Source organism: Mustela nivalis, assembly GCF_964662115.1.
Source record: "Mustela nivalis genome assembly, chromosome: 14".
Taxonomy (NCBI): domain Eukaryota; kingdom Metazoa; phylum Chordata; class Mammalia; order Carnivora; family Mustelidae; genus Mustela; species Mustela nivalis.
In genome coordinates, this window is record NC_139033.1 from 40,536,976 (window position 1) to 40,555,073 (window position 18,098).

The 18,098-nt window shown below is 33.7% G+C and overlaps 1 protein-coding gene across 3 annotated transcripts in view; it reads right to left on the bottom strand.

Annotated features, from left to right (window-relative positions):
- DCC (DCC netrin 1 receptor) overlaps positions 1-18,098 on the bottom strand; it is a 1,135,716-nt gene that overhangs the window by 177,737 nt on the left and 939,881 nt on the right. For all 3 annotated transcript variants that reach the window (XM_082699428.1, XM_082699427.1, XM_082699426.1), the window contains exon 14: positions 10,976-11,086. In XM_082699428.1, the coding sequence (XP_082555554.1) occupies positions 10,976-11,086 (111 nt within the window). The remainder of the gene's footprint in view (positions 1-10,975; positions 11,087-18,098) is intronic.

An 18,098-nucleotide genomic window follows, 5' to 3' on the forward strand; every position in this document is an offset into this window, starting at 1 on the left:
GCCAAGCACTAAATATTCTTCGGATGCTTAGGGGAAAAAAAAGTATGTGACTCTCTGATGGTGTGAGTGTTTCAATTGTGAGAGGTAAATCAGCAGAACTCCTTCATTTTTAATTTTTTTCCCAACTCTGAGAAAGATGTATAAAATCCATTAACATTGGTCTTTGTGTGTAAGTTACAGTTTACAAACCTACAGAAACTAGAGGAATAAGTTAAATAAAACCACAAGAAATAATTAGACAAAAACAAATAATTAGGCTGTTGAAATCAGAGGACAAAAGCCAGTCTTTTCAATAAATCCAAGTAGGAAAAAAGGAATTGTGGTTGATTAAGAGCCCGGGGGGATACAAATACAATAGCCAAATTATGGAAAGAATCCATATGTCAATCAACTGATGAACTGATAAAGAAGATGAGGTATATACATATAATAGAATATTACTCGGCCATCAAAAAGAATAAAATCTTGCCATTTGCAATGATGTGGATGGAGCTAGAGCGTATTGTGCTAAGCAAAATAAGTTAGACAAAGACAACATATGATTTCACTTATATGTGGAATTTAAGAAACAAAATAAATGAACATATGAGAAGGGGAAAAAAAAGAAGAAAACAAACCATAAGAGACTTTTAAAGACAGAGAACGAACTGAGGGTTGATGGAGGGATGTGGGTGAGGGATGGCTAGATGGATGATGAGTATCAAGGAGGGCACTTATTATGATGAGCACCGGGTATTGTATGTGAGTGAAGAACCACTGAATTTTACTTCAGAAACCAATATTGCACTGTATGTTACCTAGTTAGAATTTAAATAAAACGTTGAAAAGAAAAAATAAAAATTAAAAAAAGAAAACCGGGACGCCTGGGTGGCTCAGTTGGTTAAGCAGCTGCCTTTGGCTCAGGTCATGATCCCAGCGTCCTGGGATCGAGTCCCGCATCGGGCTCCTTGCTCGGCCGGGAGCCTGCTTCTCCCTCTGCCTCTGCCTGCCATTCTGTCTGCCTGTGCTTGCTCTCTCGCCCACTCTCTCTGATAAAGAAATAAAATCTTAAAATAAATAAATAAATTTAAAAAAAAAAAAAAAAAAAAAAAAAAAAAAAAAAAAAAGAAAACCTATATGCAGTGTGTGATCCTAGATTCAATTGTAGTTTATACAAATGATCTGTTAAGAAAGTTTTTTGGGGTCCATTGAGGAAATTGGAATATGATCAAGGTCTCAGGTAAAATCATAATCTGCAAAAATAAAAATTAAAATAATTGAAAACAGAAGTTTGAAGAACAGTTGAGTATCATATGTTCTCATTTAAGTTATATCTATATTTTTTCATTATAATATACAAATATTTTGTGTATGTATGTATATATTTACATGTGGGTAATAAAGATAGAAATTAAAGATATGCATTAGGGTGTTAAGTGTGGTAATATGATCATCTTTGGATGGTAAGACTTGTGTTGATTTGTTATCTGTATTTTCTACTTATAATTGTATACATTTTCTGCTTCTATAATGATGAATGTGTACTCAAATGTTACAGTGGGTTTGCAAATTTTTCTATAAAGACCTGTCAAGATTTGCTTAAATAGTAAAAATTTATGTTATAAAAGCCATATATTTATAAGTAATCGATATTTCTTCAACAATTTACATTATTTTTTAATAAGTCAATCCTATTCTCATTATGGAGCAACTTTTTATCCCTAAAGAAGTTTCTGGTCTTAAGAAAATTACCAGGGGTGCCTGGGTGGCTCAGTGGGTTAAAGCCTCTGCCTTCGGCTCAGGTCATGATCTCAGGGTCCAGGGATCGAGCCCCACATCGGGCTCTCCACTCAGAAGGGAGCCTGCTTCCCCCTCTCTCTCTGCCCGCCTCTCTGCCTGCTTGTGATATCTGTCTGTCAAATAAATAAAAATTTAAAGAAAAAAAAAAAAAGAAAATTACCAAAGAAAAACCTACACTTGTTTTTTGTTAGGATGACTATTTTTCCTCCATTTATTTTCAACTTTTTCTTGAAAAAGTTGATAATATCTTAAATATCTTGAAAAAGTTGAAATAATATCTTAATATTTGTAAATGTTGCTAATTATAAATACTACAGATCTGGATGTTTTCAAAATTCTATTTAGTAATCTACTCTTGAAATGGTGAGTTTAATACACTTACACTTATTATTACTACTATATAAAAACTTATTTATATTTTATTATGCACTTTTCATTTTCTGTTTGTTTGAAACAAATTATTTTTGCTTTTTTAATTTCATTTGTATAGGCTGAAGAGCCAATCCCCCTATAATTTTTTTCTCTTCTCTACCAGATAAGAAATAATATACTCCATATTCTTCTGATTGTAATATTTTCAATTTTGAGATCACATATATCTTGTAGTCTAAAGTTAATTATGTCTTTCCTTTTTACAAGAACATCATAAAAACAATTTCAAAGCTGTTTAACCTCCACAATCTCCTTCTTCCTTACCACCTCATATTCATCAACTTTTTAAACTCTCCAAAATATAATTTTTGTTTTAGATAATCATAATTTGTTCAGATATACCCATATGTTATATTATTTTTTATCCAGTTTCTCTAATAGTCATTATGGTTATTTTCTTTCTCTTTCTACCTTTTTTTAAAAGTACATTCTTTACAAAAAAGATGGTGGGGGCAAAGTCTATTTTCCTTTTTTAAAGGGTTCTTATGTGTCTCCTTTCCTTGAATAATTATTTAGTTGGATATACAATTCTTTAATGATAGTAATTTTTTTAATCAGCACTTTGAAGATATTTTATTGTTTTCTGCCTTAATTGTTGCTATTGGGGAGTCTTCATCAATCTAATTGTAGTCCCTTAAATAAGTAATCTCTCCCCGTGGCATGTTAAGCTCTTCTTTTGTCTTTATCTTTGGTATTATACAATGTATCAAAGATAAAGCATTATTTCTGAATCTGATAATCCATGTATTTCATCAATTCTGGAAAACTCTCACTTATCTCTTTGAAAATTATTTTTCCTTCATTGCTTATTTTCTTTTCAAATTGTGATTGAAGCATGCTAAGTTTTCTCAGTCCATGCTTTATCTTTTAAGTTCTCTTTTATTTTTTTCTGTGTGCATTTTTATGCTGTTCCAAGCATTTAAAAGAATTCTTTCTCAGATCTGGTTTGATCTTTTGAATTTTTTTGGAAAACATACTTTTGTTTGCATACTTTAAGTGTTACATATTTGAGATTTAAAGTTTCATAACTTGCATCTTTATTTGTAGTTTTCAATAAAATTATTTATCCATTTCATGCATGCATGTTTATATGTGTATATGTATATGTATGTACTGCATATGCATGTATGTGTGTTGATATATGTATATGCACTTGCCTACATGTGTACACAATGTGTTATATGTATGTGTGCACATATATGTATGCATGTCTGTGTCTATGTATGTGTGCACATGTGTATGTATGCTTTGTATGTTTATGAATTGTATATGTGTGCATTTGTGTACATGTGTATACACTCATGCACACATGTATGTGAGCACGTATGCCTGTGTGTGTGTATGTATACATGTGTATTTGTATGTACTATCATTACACTAGAATCCTATCAACTTAATTCTTTGACCAATTTCTATTTCTCTAATATTTTTCCTTTGTTTTGAAACTACATAGTTTTATTTTGTTTTTAGCTGAAATAAAAGTCTCTTTCACAAAAGAAAGTTAATTCAGTTTTTTCAATTTTAGAATTTCTCTTATCTAAAAGTGTTTTTCATTTTTCCTTTCTAATAACTTCATTTTCTATACTTGGCTATGTAACATGATACTTATTTTATTTTCCAATAATTTAGAAAATGCATATTTTAAAATATTTTTTGAAAGCAATTTTTGGGTAGATATGCAATTTGCCATGGTGTTTGTCTCCCATCAAATCATCAACAGTTCTGGTCCTTGGCTTATTTCTTTAGGTATCTGTTACGTAATACCATCATCATAGAACATTATGTCTGATTCCTGATAAAATGAAGCTCTCAGTAAATGTTCAGACTCTGTGAAATTCCAGATTTTTGAGCTCTCATTTCTATATAATATTATATTTCCCTTCCCTTGACCTACTTTTCTATTCCAAGCTTAGTACTTATTGTTTTCATACCTTTTAACTTCAAAACCTTTGGCCAATATGAAACTAAAATAAAACACAAACTGACTGGTTCATATTATTTTATGCTAACTTTTAATTCAATACAAGCACTCTTAATTTAATAACATCTGCAAAATCTCCTTTGCCATGTAAAATAACAGATGCACAGATTCTAGGGATTAGGAAGGGCATTTTGGGGAGGGAAGCTATGCTTCATTCAGCCTATTATAACTCACACATAAATGTTTCACCAGACTTCCTTTCATCTTTCCTTCCATTTTCCTCTCCTTTTATCTTTCTTTTTCTCTTCTTCAATTTATTCAAATAAGCCAATACTTGTTTTTCTCATTTCTCATTCTTCTGCCCAGGGATTTTCCACTTTTCCTGCTCTAGATTTTGAATGAGGAGGGCAATTTTAATAGGTAGTGTTCCTTCTTTCAGGGTGGTCTTATTGATATGGGAAACAAAGGCAAAAGGAAAAATTATATTTCCTTAGTACCTACAGCCCACTGACAAGTCCTTAAAACAAGCAGAGTGACATTCCTCTAGGAACTCAGATGCCTCGATGTTAGTAATTTGTTAACGGCAAAAGTCATCTCAGCCTGACCCACAGGATCCTAAAAGTCCGTGTTAACATATAAAAATTCCTTTGGGAACTTCCTTTATCTCTACTCCCAAGATATATGTGGGCAATCACCCCCTAGCATATGACTCACTGATAGACATCTGAAGGGTCTCATGATTGAGTTTTTACTAAACAGTAATAAATGAGCCTTTTCTAACAATAGCTGCTCCCCTCAAGGTCTTGGAAACCTTCCTTCCAAAATTCATTAGAGACTTTCGCTATCCCTAACCCTCTCTCAACTTGAAAGTATATAATGAGGCACTCCTCATGACCCAAGTACAGCTCTTTCTGCCCACGGGTCCTGGCCCCGTGTTGTAATAAAACCACATTTTTGCATGGAAGATGTCTCAAGAATTCTTTCTTGGCTGTTGGCTCTGAACCCCAATATCTCACATACATCATCATCATTTTAGATTTTATTATTATTCTGAAAATAAACGTTCACGTGTTCCTTCTCAGAGTCACGTTCTTGGCAATATCATATATCATGCAGGTTTTAAAACACAGGAATTTTTTCGTGGTTGACTTCTCAAGTGAAGTGAATTTGCAGTAATCCCATTTTACCCTTACTCAATCAGGCTAATAGGACTAATTATCTCTTTCCTGAGGGCAGGAAACTAGAGCCTGGTCATAGGGTCACCATTTTTGCTATTACCACTTCGTTGCATTTTCAGGAGTCTCTCTGCATTGCTAATTTTTGCTGGCCAACCTCCTCCATTTTAGGACAGAAGTTTAATTTTAAATTACATCTCTAATGATGGCATATCACAATTTCTACCTGTTCACTTCAAAATTGGGGGGGGGGGGGAAGCAATACAAACTGATCCCAAAGCTCAACTTCCTGGAGGGTACCTTGCTGATCTTCATTACAAATTCTCTCATATCCTTACGCAAGACATTTACATAAGAACTTTGGGGAATTCTAATGATCTTGTTTTCTTAAGTCAAAATTTTGAGACACAAAATAAATATTTTAAAACTTTCCAGCTGTTGGTAACAACAAGCGAACATGCTTTCAGAAAGCCTTGAACAAACAGTGAGGTTTGGCTCTGTAATTACTTTAACAAAACATCCTAATTAAAAGGGCCATCCATAAGGAATTGGAGTATTTCTCCAAGTCACAGCTGATCTTCACACTGCTTAAGCCAAGCAGAGAATGCACAGCTTTTAACTATCTGTACGTCCTACTGCTTCTCCTTAGTGACTTGCAGGGCTCATTACCACTGTAATGAGTAGATCAGTCCCTTGGAGTTCACCAGGAGACTCAAAAGCAAGAGGGGAAAAGTTATGCAACACAACGCACCTAGGGAGGACAAACACTGCAGTTCCCTCCCAGGAGAGGTTTCTTTGGCTACTGCAAAGAATGCCTCCCATTCCAGCTGGTTTTCAAAATGACTGCTTCCCCCTTAGCTATAATTTCAGGCATATCAGAGCAATTCTATATGGAAATTACTGACTTTAGGACTCAAAACTTTCCTACATTAGCCATGAAAGTTTTAGGAGAAGCCACTTATATCTTATGATTTAAACACTTACATCAGTAAATTAAAATTAGACGAATAAAGAAATCTCCCTTAAATATATATATATATATACTTATATATGTATGTATTTATACGTGTATTTATATATGGAAATAGAACAAGCTATCAGGCTGTGTATTCTTTGAAGCTACTCACAACCAATCCTGAGATTGTTCATTTGTCCAAACATCAATGCCTATCAAGGGTAACACTTTTTAATATTTGAATGATGCATTCAAAGTAAGAAAACCAAGAGGAAGGAAGAAAAATTGAAATCTCCATGAAAAAAAGTTATGGGTCAATAAATATGGGCCAAATATATGTGGACTTACTAATTTCTTATAGCCAATAAGACACTTTGTTTTTCTAAGTTAGTAAAACATATCTCTCCCATATTCATATAATTATATGCCCTAAAATGGCTGTTTCCATCATGGATTTTTAAAAATATTGTTCTTATTTATTTTTTAGGAAGAGAGAGAGAGAGCATGAGAGGAGAGAGGTCAGTGGGAGAAGCAGACACCCTGGTGAGCAGGGAGCCCCATGTGGGACTCGATTCCGTGACTCAAGGATCATGACCTGAGGGGAAGGCAGTCACTTAACCAACTGAGCCACCCAGGTGCCCTCCATTATGTTTTAAGAGTGAACAATTTCAGGGCACAGGGGTGGAGCAGTCATTTAAGCAACTGACTCTTGGTTTTGGCTCAAGTCATGATCTCAGGCTCCTCAGATCAAGCCCTGAGGCGGGCTCTGTGCTCAGGACCAAGTCTCTTTGAGACTCTCTCTCCCTCTGCTCCTTGCATTTGTGCACTCTCTCCTCTCACATTCTTTCTCTCAAATAAGTAAATCTTAAAAAAAAGAATGAACAATTTCAAGTCATAGTCCATAACTGTACTATGTGCAAGAAGCATCGACTGTATTAGTTTTCTTCTATTAATTTTTTATTTGCCTTTTTAGATTGCTAATGTATACATTATGGGCAAGGACAAGAGCTGCATCAACAATTACAATCCAAATAAAGAAGTGAAAGAATGAGAAAAGAGGCATTATTTGAAATGTGTTGCAGTGTGTTAAGATAATTGGCAAATGAGTAACACTTGGATGAGTGAAGGCACATTTTAAATTAATTGTGGCAGAAATAATTTTCCTAAAGGCATTCTTTCTGAAGAATATTTACTATGCTGTCCTATACATCCTTCCTTGTAACCTTAGTCTACCTCTTTTTCCTGAAGTTTTTAGTTCAAGTACTATTTCTTTTCATGAAGCTTTTTCAATCAGTACAGTCATTATCTGTTTATCTCTCAAGAGAACTGCTCTTCTCTCTTTCATGTTCATACTCCCCATAACTGGCCACATGATGGGTTATTAATTATATTTCATAATAACTGCATCAATACTCAAGAAAGAAAAAGTAACCAAGAAGGTTGCATGCAGAAGAGGGACATTAGTAAGCCAAGAGTATAGAAACTTTCAAGCAAATCCAATTAAGCAACATTTATTAAGATTTTATTCATGAACACAGCATAGAGACTCTTGATTAAAATAGATGTATGGATTGGATTATATTAAGATTGCATAGATACGAGAAGCACTCAGTTAAGTAGAATGTTTGATGCCATCCCAGGGGCTGTGATTTTGATTCCACAAGACTGGGAGTCATTTGGAGTGAGGAGAAAGAGCTCATAAGTCAAGTGGAGAGCCTCATTCATCCTGGATATTTTATAGGACCTTCGGCACCTCTGTTCCATTTATTTTCACTCCTTCCAGTAAGAGATATAGTCCCTTAGGTTTGGGTAAATGATATGACCTCATTTCTTAGAATCTTTTGCATTGAATCACTGTCTTTTATTGTCACTGGGTCAATTCTAGAGGATTCGCGGAGGCTTTGCTCAGATAATCTGTATTAGACACTGGACATGAAAAACCTGGTCCTGAGTTTCAGATCCACAATTACTAGCTTAGTTATTTGATTAAATTAGTTAAATTTTCTTAGCTTATATTACTTTTCTTTAAAATTAAGTCTAATAATATATACCTCACAAAGATAAATGAGAGGCTAAATACCAGTTTATAAACTTTAAGAGTTATTTCTTAAATAAATAGAAAAACAAGGTATTTGTGTAGCTTATCTTGTCTTTATTCTTGAATAAGACAGAGCATATCCTCATGACTTTAGACCCAAGCCACCATGGTCTCTAATAACTTTCACCACCAACTGGGCTATAACTTCAAGATGTCTAATCTTGTTATTCTGCTTGGAGGGCTCTTGCCTGACCTATTCATGCAGCTGCCTCCCTCACTGCCTTAAGGACCGTGCTGATATTTTACCCAATCAGAGAGATCTTCTCAACACCCTACATAAAACAGTACTCCTTAATCTTTCTATTTCCTCTATGATGCTTTATTTTTCTTCATAGCATTCATCACTACCCATCTCTATCTCAATAACATTTATACTCCTTGAGAATAGGGATCTTATTTATTGCTTTACCCTTGGTATTGAAAATAATGCCTGATATATATAGACCTTCAAAAAGAAATATATGTTGAATAAACAAATACATGAATGTTCCCTAATCTATTAGTGAAGGATATAAGCTTTATGAAGTGTGGCTTTGTGTAGCTCTACAACTTTTCGAATTATAATACCTAAGACAAGTTAAATAACATCTGCTAATTCCCAAGTTACTTTTCCATAAAACTTGACATTACCTCTCAGCTTTCCTAAGATGGCCCATGGTTGTCTAATCTAATACAATTGTTCATGCTTCAACCACGGTAATCTCTTCAAAATGCAAATATAATTAGGTCACTATTTAAAACAATCCTTTAATGACTTGCTTAGAATAACCACATTATTGCTTTAATGACATTCTTGGGATAAAGTCCAAAATCCTTAATTTGTTCTTGCAAGACTTAGAATCTGCTATTTTACAAATCTCAACACATGTCATCTCTGTGTTTCAGTCCTGATGGTCTTTTTTTTTTTTTTTTCTCAGATCTTGAATACTGTCATGGTCTGTCTTAATTTCAGACCTGCGTTCACCTTGCCCTCCACATTTCCTCCCTCAGACTGTCATGTATGCTTTTGCATGGCAAACTCCTGTTCACCCTTTCGGTCTTGGTTTAAAAGCAAACCTGTATGTCTATTTGCCTATCAACCTATCTATTCATTCTATGTTGACAGATCAGATACTACCAATATTTATCCAGGAAAAGGCAATTTCCTAAGGCTTCACCTGGAATGTCTGTTTCTCTTTGCTATGTTCTAAGCTCCACAAGGAGATCATGCCTTTTATCCACTAATATTCTCAGAGCTAAGCACAGTACCCAAAACTTAGTAAGTTTCCTATGAATATTCTTTAATGTGCCAGTAGGAATAGCCGTTATTGTGGAAATGGCATTTTTTGCTTGTTTTCCTGCCACATTAATTACTTTATAAAATGTAATCTATGAAAATCATGAGTGATGGTGAAGTACTTAGAGGAACAGAAGATCAGGAAGGAGAAAAATGAGAAGGAGGAGCTCAAAGAAGAAGGTAGGAAAAGCCAGAAGGGACACTGCAAGAACTAGGACAAGAATAAAAATAAGGGAAAGAGAGAGAGCAAAAGGGAGAGGAAGTGGAAGGGACATAGCATTTTCACCTTGCAGTAACTTGGATGCCTTCAGGTCTACCAGTGAAGGAAAAAGAAGATTTTGTTGTCAGTGATTTAGACAGTCATCTGGCACCAGATACATGTGTGTTTATTCTTTAAGCCACTTTTCCTTGGTCTCGGTTTTTCTTTTTTAATTTTAATTCTTAAAAAATATTATTTATTTATTTATTTGTCAGAAATAGAACAAGCAGGAGAAGCAGCAGGCAGAGCAAGGAGCCTGACACAGGACTCTATCCCAGAGTCCTAAACCAAAGTCAGATTCTTAACTAACTGAGCCAACCAGGCATCCCCGCTTACTCCCAGTTTTAATCATTTAACTTGAAGTATACTGATCATAACCAACTTCTTTTTTAAGTACCTTGTACTTATTTCTGCTTTATTACTTAGACTTTTTTCCTGTCACTTCTATTACTCAGTTCTCTTGAATTTTATTTTCTTATTAGTCATGATGTTTTTATTTCAAAAGCTATTTCACATCTGCTAATTTTATTATTTTATTTAAATAATTGATATGTGACTTTTATACAAATCTCAATATCTCATCCACAAATGTCTTAAGACAATAATTAATTAAGTAAATAAGGCAGATTATTCCTATGTAAAAAAAAGATAAAGTGTCAAATATTAATGACCATATCGCAAACAAGCAAAAAATATGTATTGCTGTTTTGCAGAAACATCATAAGGAACAAGAGAAGCTATGTAAAGTAATTATATTTCATGATTACTATCAGAAATTGTAGCAGTTCCTATGAAGAAAATCTCGATGTTGGTTATTCAATAAAATTTAAAAGGATTATTTTAAATTATCTTGAAAAAATAATTTATGAAGACTATAATTAATGCATAATTTTATGTGGCATGCTTGAAAAATCTATTGAAGATTTTGTATTTTGTACTGTTTTGTTTTGCATGGAAAGATATAGGGTGAACAGATATCCCCAGTGTTGGAATTCATCATCTTCTATTAAGTGAATATTAGAAGCTGAAGTAACAAAGAACATAGAAATCAGAACCATAATGATTGGAGATAGATCTTACCATCTAGATCATTCTCAGGAGTCTCTGCTGTGTACCAGTTGGAAGGTGGTCCAGTGCCATTAACTGTCATGGCTGACACTTGGAAGCTGTACTGACTTCCTTTCTCCAGACCTATGAGAGAATTTTCCAGAAAGAGGAAAAAAGTTACTGATTAACAAGTATTTCTAGCAGGATTTCCAAAATTTTAGTAAAATTTTAACAACAGTAGACACACTTTACATGGTTTGTGACTGTTGTGGTAATTATTTTGGCCAAAAGGGCAGAAGTATTATGTCAAGGAATCAAATTATTTTTCATATATTCTCATTTTTTTTCTAGTTTATAAAATTGTATCACTGAAAATAGCTTCTGGGCAGATGTAGAATATAAAATATGAACAATGAAGAAATAATAAAAAATAGCAAGGATCATTTTTTCTCACAGTCTGCCCGTGAATTAAGAGCGCTCTCTATAAATCAAGAGCAGTCATTCTAAAAATTTATGTCTCCATCATTTATTCAAGGTCAGTGATTATGTTTTCTTTGGGCCAAGAAAAAAGAATCCAAAGCCACTGCACTTAAATAGAAAATATTAGGTGCTTTGTGTTTCAAAGCCATCGCAAAACATACTTGTTTTGAATCACCTTTCATACTAGAAATATGAAAAAAGTCTGTCTCCATAACAATTTGGACATAAACTATTGTACATAGTGATGATATCAGGCCTTAGTTTAGATTGTACAGAGAACACAGATTGCTGAGAAACGGCTCATGTATCACTAGTGTGATATGTGTAAATTTTTACCTAAATAATATTCCTTTTAGCTAATGAGCTAGCAGCTCATTACCATGACATATTATTGTAAAACAAATGAAACTTGTTAAAAAACTGTGTGACTTTTTTGAGACACTTAGGGTTTGGCTTAAAGCAACAAATCCTTAAACCTCAAGGAGTTGAACAACCCTAATAAAAAGTTAAAAATATAATCACTCTATTTTTTCTGTTACTCTAAAGTGACATAAATATTTAGTAATGAGAAAAATTCATAAAGAAAATGAAATATTGGAGAAATGATGCTTATCATGTACAATGTTACATATTTGTAGTTTTTTTTTGCTGAAGCCAATGAGTAAATCTTGGTCCTAAGGGGAATTTTAACTTATTATTAATTGGAGATAATGCTTCAAATGATGGTTAGAATGGACTTGTTAATATCCAGGGCAGTTACCTTTAATAAATTGTACTATTAGAGAAGACAATTTGATAAATACACCCATACAAAAGTATCTATAACACAAAGTGCTATCTTCTCAAGAGAGTTCTAATTTTGTAAGATAGTCTAAGTTCCATGAAGAAATAGACTGAGAATGGTTAATATTGCTGTTGTTTTTGTTAATGCTGATGTTTTATTTGTATATCCATAGATCCCACTACACTCCCTGACACACGGAAGGCACACACAAAAAAGCAGCTGTTGAAAGATCCACTAAAGCATTGCTTAACACACATGAAAATCTGAGGTTAAAATACAATAACCAAAATCATCAGGTAGGCTTGTGCTCACTTTGATTTGTCCCTTAGTTCACATGACACTGATCTGGATTTGTTAACATTTTGCACTCTTTCCTAGGCCCCATAGTTGATTACTGAGGCAGAGGGATTTAGAGTTCTTCCAGATTATTAAAAATAATAGGGAGAGAATTCTGAGAAGAAATGCTTACCTAATAATTATAATTCATAACTTTCATAGTGTTCTTATCTGACATAGTTTTAGACCATCAAGAATATTCTTTTGTATTAAATAGAAATTTAACTTTATTTTTCTCTGAAATGGATGGTCAATTGTGCTAATACCATCTCCAATAATGATTAGGAACACCATCTGTATTGGTCAGTTTTATGTGTCAACTTGGCTAGACTCAAGTGCCCACTTTTCAGTCAAACACTAATCAAGGAGTTGCTGTGAAGGTATTTTAGAGATGTGTCTAAAGTGCATATTCAGTTGATTTTAAGTAAGAAATATTATCCAAGTGCGAGGAGGGGGCCAGATTCAACCTGGTGAAAGGTCCTAAGAGCAGAAGTAAGGCTTCCCTGAAGAAGAAATTTCACGTGCAGACAGCAACTTCAGCTTGAGAGTTTCGGCCTGCCCTTCCTAAGCCTGCCCTATAGATTTTGGAATCACCTAGCCAGCCATCACAATCAATTAAGCCAATTTCTTGTAATAAATGTCTTAGTACATATCACCACAGGTTCTGTGCCTCTTGTTGAACCCTGACTGAAATACCATCTTATCACACGCAATATTTGATATAAAATGGAAATCTTTAAATGCCCTATATTCTGTTCCATTCATTTGAATGGAACTTAAATCAAGTAAGTTTATGTGTGCAGAATCTATCAATTTTTAGTAGGAATGTATTAAAACATCTCACTAGAAAGTAGATAGGAGTAGTAAAAATAGTTCACTAGGAAGAAGAAAGATCTTTCCTCCAAATTTTGCAAAATTTTCATTTATATTATATATATTCATATATATTATGCTGAGGTTCTGCCAGTATCACTAATTCAGTTTTGAATAAAACAAAAAGCTACTAACAATTTCAAGTGAAATTTTCATGAGGAAAATAGAGGAAATTTTAATTTAATTAAATGAGGAAATTTAGGGACTACCCATCTAATATTTCCCCAGTGAAGCCTTGCTTGACCACCCTGACCTATTGATCAGAACATCCCTTCCAACCAGGGAAAGGGGTTGTTGATAATCATCCTCTCTGACATCTGTAGTGAGGGTTTGACATGCTGTATATATTAATGAGTAGGTCACTTGGAAATCTAGCCAAATTTCCTTGAACTACTGTATTTTAGCTTAAAATTTTTTATTTTGCATTTTATTCTAGAATATACCTGCATAATCTCTCTCACCAAAACACACCTAGAAATTCTAGATTAAGTATAAAAAAGTCTAAATATATACATAAAATCCCAATATCAAAAGAGGTCTTAATATTTATTCAGATGGCCTATCGAGCATTATTTATATGTATGTCTAAATAACAAAGTGATCTTGTAAACAAGAATGCCTTTGGAATGAGAAATTCACCAAGTGAAGGCACTTATTCAACCCTTTAACTTATTAGAAGAGTTCTTCCTTAGATTGCACTAAATATGCTTTACTGTAGTGTGTTTGTAGATAAGCTTAGTTTTATACAGCAGGGATAAAAAGAAACTAAATTCCTCTCTTAAAATATTTTTACCCAAATCTTCTGAATCTACATTTTGTCTTCTGAAACCTGTATCAACAGGATTAAACCTATGACATTCTACTATATCTAGATAAATATAAGATGCAGTGATAGGCAGAACCAGACATTTTGGCTTTTCAGAGAGGCATTCTGGATATTACCTTCAGAATTCTAGGTTGCAAATATTCCTGCTTCTTTGTTGTGAGGGATACTTGCCTGGGCAAGTTTTAGATGTACTGAAAGCTCTCTTAATCTCAACTTCCCATATAAAGTAATTAAGAAATCATTGTTTTTCCATCTTATAAAGTTCTTTTGAGAATCAAATGACAAACTGCTTTTCTAAAATAGTTTCTATAATTAAACATTTAATGGATATAAAGATAACATTGGCAAATTACTTTCTGACTTGATTTTCACATACTCTATGATTTTGCCACAGAATGCATTATTACTTCCAGTCTAGGGATAAAGATAATAAGGTTCAGAGAAATTAAGCAAGGTTACTACGTGGAGCTATAATCAAAACCTGGATGCTCTTGGGTGAACACCCTTGGTTCTGTCCTATCTCCTGTTGGGACCCCAGAAACATTCTCCTCAGAGACCTACCTGGCCCAGGCTGGGGCCTAAGAGGGACATCAGTAACAAACATAAAGCCCTGCAAATATGCAAGGAATTTTTGTCTAAAATGATTATATCCAGAATTGAAAAATAAACAGGCAGGGAGGAAAGAATCCATGATTCTATAATTTTAAAAATGGATCAACCTAAGAGTTCAGTAAAACTTCAAATTCAGTGTAGAATTAAGTTTTTCTCTCACTTAGAAAAAAGTATTACCATTGGAAAGAGGAGGTGTCTTCAAAAGTTGTAACAATGATCACCATGAACAATCAAGTTTTTGAGACACAAACCTGGATAGCTGATATCTAAAGATCTTTCAAAACAGTATCTATCTATTATCTATCTATTATCTATTATCTATCTATCTATTCATTCATTCACTGAAGGTGGGGTAAAGGGAAATCTGTTTGGAGTCAAAAGCTTTTTTTGTATGTGTATTTCTAAAAGTCATGTCCCGGGATGTGTTTCCTGTGTTGGGCAAGTAGAAAATTTAAATAGCATTTTTTAAAGAAATAGGTAGGAAAGCTTTGATTTAATTTCTTCTAGAGTTATGCAGCTCCTTTAGCTGTGAAGCTGAGAGTCAATTTTTATTATCCAACAGATACCTTTTTCAATTGTGCATTATTCCACTTTATTTATTCCATTTTGTGTATCCCTTTATACATACAAAATCACACATTCATTGTCTGTGGTTGGCAACACATTACCTACGGTTTAAGAGCTAGGAGTACAGGTTTTCAATTCAGGCTAAATATTAGTTTTACTCCACTGCTCATGAGGTATGTGACCTTGAAAACCTTGCTTACCCTCCCTCTTTGTCTAAGTGTCCTCATTAATAAAATGGGAATATATATAAAAGTTGTTACAAAGACTAAATTTGAAAAAATATATATATAAAGTGTTTTTCCTATAGAGGTTTTCCAGCTTGGCCAAGGAATACTAATACACCAAAAAATGGACATATTTGCTGTATACATTTTGATGAGTTTGGACATATGCAAACATCCATGAGACTGTTACTACAACCATGGTAATAAACATAACCACCACTTCCAAAAGATTACTCATGTTCTTTTTCTTTTTTTTGTAATGGTAGAAACACTTAGCATGAGATCTACTTTCGTAACAATTTTTAAGTGCACAATACAGTATTGTTTTATAGCAAAACTCTAGAATTTATTCATGTTGTATAACTGTCACTTTATACCCATTGAACAACTCCATTTTACCCTCCCCTTCTCCCTTGGCAACCACCATTCTATTCTCTGCTTTCATGAGTTTGACTATTTTAAATGGCTCATATAAAAAAAATCATGCAGTCCCATCCAGGTTCCCTGGTTGGTGGGGAGCCTGCTTCTCTCTTTGGCCCTCACCCTGCTCTCATGCTCTCATTATCTCAAATAAATAAATAAAATCTTTTAAAAAATGCAAAAAAAAAAAAAATCATGCAGTATTTGTCCTTCTGTGACTGACTTATTTCACTTAGCATGTCTTCCAGGTCCATCTATGTTGTCGCAAATAGCAGGCTTTCCTTATTTTATTTAAGACTGAATAATATTTATTGTGTATCTATTTTTACCACATTTTCTTTATCCATTTGTCTGTCAGTAGACATCTGAAGTGTCTATCTTGGCTGTTGTGAATAGTGCTACAACGAACATGTGAATGTAGATAACTCTTCTACATCCTGATTTTAATTCTTTTGGATATGTTCCCAGATGCCAGATAGGTGGATCATATGGCAGTTCTATTTTTAATTTTTTGAAGAAACTCCATACTGTTTTCAACATAGTGGCTGTTGTCAAAGTTCATGTTGGTATTATTATTGTTGTAAATGTTAAAGTTAGTTTTAATACCAATTATCAATTACAGATTCATATGATAGTCAGAGTCATTCATAATACAGTGAGTTAAAGATGACAATATTTTGTAGTACAAGGAGTACATAACTAGGACCTGAAATGCTTACAGTCTGGTTGGTAGATCTTAACAACGTCACTCTTCAGATCTGTTACCTCTTCTGCAAAACAAGGGCCATGCATGAGATGAATGGTGTGTTTGCCACTCTGTTTTACAGGGACTCTAGATCAATCTCAATGTGCGTATGTGTATGTGAGGGTGGGCGTGTGTGTGTATGTTTGTGCCTGTGTGGTTGCATGCTTGTGCCTGAGTGTTTCCTAGATGATTCTAAGTATAATTTGGTGTAAGTAGCAATGCTTTTCTTAGCTGTGAAAAAATGTATTGTTGAAAGCAGATTGTCTTCTGCCTGTTTGTAACCCCAATACTAAGTGCCTCCAAGCTCTGTATTTCTGTTCTCTTTCTAATTTCATATGACTTATGGTTAGAGATGGTTCATTATTCAAAGAATCTAATGTTAACCTTGTTGTGAAAGTCTATGCTATTGTCTCATTTTTCAGTCCATAAAATACCAATGCATGTTTATCATTATGTTTATTCTATATTGGCCATGAAACACAAGAAAACTCTTATATTCAATTCCAAATAACCTCTGAAAGGCACTCAAAAATTAAAAACAACACTTTAAAATTTAGTTGACATGGGATCTCACAATGAAGTTGATAACAGTGATTTAAAATCCTTGCTATAACTGAATTACTTTGTTATTGCAGATGCCTCATTATCCTAGTAAAAAACACACATAACAAAAAACACCTGTCTAACAGAAAAAGGACTGTAAAAAAAAAAGTTTGAGTCTCTAGACCTGAATATTCATACACCCAAATAAAACATTCTGACATTTCCAATTTTCTAACAGACAAATCAATATATCCACATATCTTAAAGGTATCGGAAACATGGGGTCAAATCTTCTACATTCTAAAGTACTGCAGAATCATACAAAAAATCAATTACTTCTGCAAACTAAAAATTGCATAAATTAGTAAACATATCCTGGGGACAAGTCAAAACCACAACCAATCTACCAGTGTGTAGTACTTTCTGGCTCCTTGATGCTTTGTAGTACGGAAGACATTTCTGCATCTAGAAAAGCAACAGGCATTACCGAAGTTGGGTTCCACTTCAGGGGAGAGCAAGGCAGAGGCTCTGCAAAACTTGTTTTTAATGTTTTAAGGATATGAGGCTATTCTATGAAGACTTTTATTTCTTCACTTCAAATGAAAAATAGAGTCTGTGTGACTATGTTTTACAATAAATATCATATAACCTTACAAATATAACTGCCCAGATTGTTTATCTTCCCAAATTCCCTTTATAATTATTGAAATGAAGAAGGAACAGTATGAATGAAGGATTCAAATTTG